The 6,000-nt window shown below is 36.6% G+C and overlaps 1 protein-coding gene across 1 annotated transcript in view; it reads left to right on the plus strand.

Moving 5' to 3' along the window:
* ITGA8 (integrin, alpha 8) overlaps window positions 1–5,437 on the plus strand; it is a gene marked incomplete at both ends in the record, with an annotated part of 55,675 nt that extends 50,238 nt beyond the window's left edge. Inside the window, 5 exons of the mRNA XM_010150088.1 lie at window positions 1,693–1,748; window positions 2,192–2,346; window positions 3,564–3,701; window positions 4,241–4,308; window positions 5,290–5,437. Of these exons, the coding sequence (XP_010148390.1) occupies window positions 1,693–1,748; window positions 2,192–2,346; window positions 3,564–3,701; window positions 4,241–4,308; window positions 5,290–5,437 (565 nt within the window). The remainder of the gene's footprint in view (window positions 1–1,692; window positions 1,749–2,191; window positions 2,347–3,563; window positions 3,702–4,240; window positions 4,309–5,289) is intronic.
* Window positions 5,438–6,000: the final 563 nt, after the last annotated feature.

Here is a 6,000-nt window from a genome sequence, read left to right on the forward strand (position 1 = left end):
TTTTTTGCCCAAGAGGAAAGTGTTTAATAACGTAATGAGAGGTACGTGAATCCCAAATGTGGGAGAGTTTCGTTACATTTGTCAGAGGAAGCAAACACACAATTAGAATGTGATCACAGGTTATTTTAAAGGCTATGTTACTGGTTTTGAATTCACCTCATGGAGAATTCGGTATGTAGGATAACAGCAGTGAGGAGATTAAGAGCCATGGCTAATTAAAATACGTTTTTATTTAACCCAAGCTGACTTCACATAGTCCAGTGCTGAGCTACATCCATGTTTAGCTGAGCCTTTCCTATACAAAACATGTGTTCAATATATTTTCATGGGTTCAATATTTCTGAAGGCATGAAAATATTCTGTAAGAATGATTGGAAACCAGGAACACTTGCAAGTTGTGGTTCCCAAATATTTCACCAGAGCAATTTTTGTTACATAATATGGGACTTCTTTGGGAATACTGGTATGGAGAACCAAGTCCTTGTGGATTGTGACAGCAGAAATCCAACATCAAGACCATCTTTTCAGTGATAGATTTCTCCGTGTGGCATTCATCAGGGAAGTACGCCCTGTTAATAGCATCAACAAGCATCGTTATAAGTTTCCCTAGCCATACAGAATAATTTTCGAAGGCTTTTTTAAACATGTGATTCAGTTAACTATTTATATAACTTGCATAGATTCCTTACCAATTGAAACATTTCTATGAGCATTTATATCTTTTAGGGTTTTTTAATTAATTTGTATAGTAAGTCTTGTTAGGAGGTATCAGCCAATAAAACTATGAAAGGCTTCTCCTGTAAGTTGTTGAGTATAACTGCAAACCTATTGCCTATCTTACAGAGAAGTAGAAATAAATGCTTGTTATTAGAAATGACTAATTATTGCTGAGGTGTTTTTTGTATAATACGGTTATAATTGTAATGCGAATATTGCGAGGTTCAAAAAAGCTTGCTTTATACTATGAACAGGCAAATGAAAAACAAATAATTTGTAACGTGTTGCATTGTGTAGAATGTGTTGCATTACCATACTAGATAATGAAGATGAATAACTAGTTTCTCTGTGCTTTGATTTAGGTCATGTACCTGCCAACTTCTGCAAAACTTAGCAAATTAAATACAATACATTCTGGTTAGTCTTGTGCAACAAAATTTGAACAATTCAGTTGGTATGTTTGGAATGAATTATAGCTTCTTGAAAACATGGAATTCTTATAGTAATGCAAATGGAAATCATCCAGTGTGATTTGATTTGCTAGAAAACAGCTTGGCTGTTGACCACACGCTCAAGGATTTTTCTTCCTTGACCATGAAGAACCAGAAAGGACTTCTGCAGGCAGCCTTACACAAAGGTGCTTTGCTGAAGCTCAACATAAAGAACCCATCTTTGCCAATAGTATTAGAGGGATGGTCTGTGTAGGCCGTCTCAAGAATTAGTGGGAACAGAGACTCTTCTCCGTATCTTTCCCAGTGAGATGTTCAGACCCTGTCTTCTTTGATCACTACTGGAGCCTAAGAGACTTGCTAACTTAGGCAATATTTTAGGTAGCTAAATACAGAACTCAGCAAACATTTTTCTTTTTAAGAAAAGGAAATGAAAACTTGAAAGGTTTCCAAGACTTGGGAACTGCTGATTGCCAAGTCAGCTCTACTCCTGCTAATAATTACTTCTTTTTTTTTATATATATAGCTTTACAGTAATAGTCTGCGCAGACTTTGAAGGTCAAAGTATTTCAGATGAGATAGGTAAGAAATGTTTTACATTCCTGTAATTTACTCTGGACCACTCGATTTCAGATGTATTTTTTTCCTTATACCTTGAAAGATGACAGGATTGAGATCCTCTTAAGGCAAGAAATACAGAGCTTGAAGGATTTTTGATTCAGTTTAAGCCATTTTCCAAATAAAACCCATTGGAGAATGTTCTGTTTTGAAAAAAATAGATTTTTTTAGAGTTGGAAGTTCTGTACATGTATGATCTGTAAATGAAATTAGAAAGCTTAAATTACACATATTCCATACTTTCAATCAATAACTAGTGTGCTACTAAACAGAAAGATACTTAAAGCATGAATTAGTTGTACTTGGAAGACTTTGTTACTGTAATTAACTGTAATATATAACAAATTGTTTACTACTGTGTCTTTCCATGTTAAATAAAAAATATTTGATTTATTTGTATCCTTTAGTACTGAAAGGTGAATTGCAATTAGATTCATTGAAACAGAAAGGAGCTGTTAAGAGGACCCTCTTCTTTGATTACCATCAGCCACATCATTACTTCTCCATCGTGATAGAAAGACAGAAAGAACTCAGATGCCAGGACTTTCTTGTTTATCTCAGAGTAAGTAGTTTAAAATATTTTGGACTCTCAGCACCATTTCAGTAGTGTCAGGGATTTAAAGATAATAATAAAGAGAGGAGCCACTGGAAAAGGACGAAGCATTTCCATTGTTCTTACATCCCAAAATTACAGACATGAGATAAACAGACCTCATTTAGGTGTCCAGAACATTCTGCTTCCAGGGCAAAATTTCCTATGTAAATCTTTTGTCAATGTAAGTATAAAGAAAAGACTTCCTTTGAGGAAGAGTATACGGTTCCTTTGTCTACAAATACACACATTTCATGCTTTTATGGAAATTCAGATTAAATGCTGTATCTCCTGATACAGAAATGCAAGATTGGTCTCCCTATGGTATTCACAGTGGGATAATCAACTAAAGTTGTTAAATCCCCATCCCTGGATGTCTTCAAGGCCAGGCTGGACGAGGCTTTGATCAACCTGGTCTAGTGGAAGGTGTCCCTGCCCATGGCAGGGGGGTTGGAACTAGATGATCTTTTAAGGTCCCTTCCAACCCTAACCATTCTATGATTCTATGAAATGTCATGTCAGAACAGATATTTTAAAGGAGTGTCACCAGCAACATTGGTTTAAAATTCAGATACTTTAAAAAATATTTTTAGGATATTTTAAACTGATTTTAGAAAAAATTAGAACTGTGGAACTGAAGTTGTGAAGGAGAAAGGGTCATTGGTTACTCACTTGTGGCTGGAATTACCTCATGTAACTGAAGCAGATTCCAAGACAGGTCCCAATAATGCAGTGGGAGCTGAAATGGAGGAGTGTCAAAAAATATGTAAGGAAGTATCTAGGCAATAAAGGTGGTGGAGCTTTACCATTGCTAATCCATATAAATCCTTGGTTATGGAACAAAACAACAATGTTACCTCCACAAATCCACACATGCCCTCCCTCCATTCCAAAAGGAAGGAGGGCAGTAGCTGATAGGAATTGGTTCTGTGTGTCTCTTCTAAACAGCTTCATTGTAGGCTAATGCTTTGAAAAAATTCTGAGGAGGCAATGTGTTCTAGGCATTCCAGTTACTGGTGAGTCACTTTGCTTTCCTAATGACATTCCATACACCCAGAATTTGGACAGCAGCTGTCAAAGAACTATACCTTCAATAAAGAATAAAGTCTGAATCAGTTGCCATACTGTAGTAATCTGAAATAAGCATATTAAACTGTTGGTTTTTATTATGTGATTGTCACTCACAGGATGAAACAGAATTTAGAGATAAATTATCTCCCATCAATATAAACTTGAATTATAGTTTGGATGAATCCAGTTTTGAAGATAGCTTGACTGTCAAGCCAATCCTGAACTATTACCAGAAAAATTCAATAACAGAACAGGTATGAATTTTGCATGCCATTTTCAGTATATAAACATGAAAGCATTTACAAATACTGTCTGTCATCTCCCTTAAAACAGAATTTCTTGCCCAGAAACTACACAACAAGTCTTTAATTCAATCAAAATGTAAATTGAATATAAATATAGGAACAGGCAGGCCTTTAAAGCATTTCCAAAACTTTATTGTGTTCATAGTTTTGATTGCATTCTAGAATATATAAGCCAAAACTTTATTGTGTTCATAGTTTTGATTGCATTCAAGAATATATAAGCCAAATTATTGTGGGAAAGGACCAGAAAGATGATATTGTTCTGCTACAGACATAGCTGACAGTCTAAATAGTCTCCAATAGTGCTCATGTGGAAAGGAACTTAAAGAAATGAGAAAGAGATTAATTCACCAGGGCAGTGCTAGTGATGTTTAAGACATTTAGGTTAGGGATATTTAAGACATTTACGTTAGGGATATTTAATGAAGTGATTTGGACTTTGAAGCATGTACCAGCTATTTTATTTTTTTTATTTTACAACAATACAGGCTTACATTCTGGTTGACTGTGGGGAGGACAACTTGTGCATTCCTGACTTGCAGCTTTCTGCTATGCCGTAAGTTAAAGAAAATAAATGATGCTGTATATAACAAAATCCAGACACTTCCACCTGCTGTAACAGAATGAAGTATGTAGAACACTGTTCTGTTGTTTGCTGTAGGTACTCATTCTTACCTGATTTCCAGATTTTAATTTGTGCACCCATTTCATCTAGACAACCAAGAAATGGAGAAATACACACTTGAAAATGTATTTGTCAGACACATTCATTGTTTAATGGTTATCAGAAAATAGAGTTTACAAATGTTTGTTAGAAATTATTCTAGTCCTCTGAATTTCAAGAGATAATACAAATTGCTGTTCAAATGAGATTTCAAATTTGCTTATTTCGGTGTGCCAGTGACTTTGAACTTGGGACACAACTCTCCTGAACTCAGTGTACAGTGATGTAAATGAATCTTAGACTAAAAGAATTTCAAAATATGGCAACAATTCCTCTTATGGAGGGAAAAATATGCCATTGAAGACAAATGGGGAACCTCTGACAGTTATCTGACTCTGTGCCATCAAAATTATGTAGCTGGGACAGGAAAGGGCACGGTGCCATTGCAGGTCTCAGGAGATCTTCTGCTATTGTTCATGTTATAACGGGCATGAGGGCGAAACTGGAATCCCACCACCTTTGTGGCCTCCGGAAAACAATGCTGATGGGACCCCTGTGGCAAGTAATTTCTCCACTAGATACTTCTTTCTGCTTAGAATGTAGTCAGGCTGTGAGGTTTCATACAACTAACTTTCAAGTTCTCTGGTAGTCCTCTTTGATTGTCTGTGGTGGTGTTTTCTCTTGGCCTCTTTCCTACCCAGATGCTGGCATACTTTTCCATGGGGTAATTTTTTATGGAAAATATTTTATTCTGTGTTCACAGAATATTTTCCAGAACAGATGCTATGAGAGCAAAGTGTCCTTCTGCTTTATTAATAAGTAAATCATAATTGTACATGTTTTAACTCCTGACAAGTAGTATGTTCTATATAGAGATAAAGATCAGCTGATAATTGGAGAAGAAAACTGTGTCATGCTCATAATAAATCCAAGGAATGATGGGGAAGGAGCCTATGAAGCTGAACTACATATAAAGATTCCACCTGAAGCAGATTACACTGGGGTTGAACGCAACAACAAGGTAATTGAAAATCAAAATGATCGCAATAATAAAGCAGAAGAACTGAGAACAAGGTTAACTTACATAAGCTATATCAACTGAAAGCAGCAAGTGGAGAGGTGCCTCTGAGAGACGGAGATCCCATTGACTCAGCTATCCATGCTCACACAGTCCAGGCTGAAGATTAGCCATGTCACCAGCAGATGGGAAGCTCAGGACCATTCTGTTCAGAGCCAGCTCAGGTCCAGCTCCTTGCTATTAAATTAGTGTGGTATTATTAAATTAATACCACACAAATAGTGTCACATTTCACCTAGGGCTAGAGGTATTCACATAATTCAGATTCTGAACCAGTAAACCCTACCAGTAGGAGGGAGTGATAGTGCAGAATTCCCTGAGTGCTTCCAACCTTGAATCCTGTGGTACCAGCTCGTGGTCAGAGTTAATAAGCCCTGCTGATCCCCAGACACCCGGAAGCTCCCAGCACACCAGTGTTTTACCATTATCAAGGGTATCCCAGCCTCTGATATCCTGAATAGTTAAACGTTAACTGCAGTATAAACCTGATAAAGTTGATTTCCTTT

This window comes from Eurypyga helias, unplaced genomic scaffold, assembly GCF_000690775.1.
Source record: "Eurypyga helias isolate BGI_N326 unplaced genomic scaffold, ASM69077v1 scaffold5694, whole genome shotgun sequence".
In the NCBI taxonomy this organism is placed as follows: domain Eukaryota; kingdom Metazoa; phylum Chordata; class Aves; order Eurypygiformes; family Eurypygidae; genus Eurypyga; species Eurypyga helias.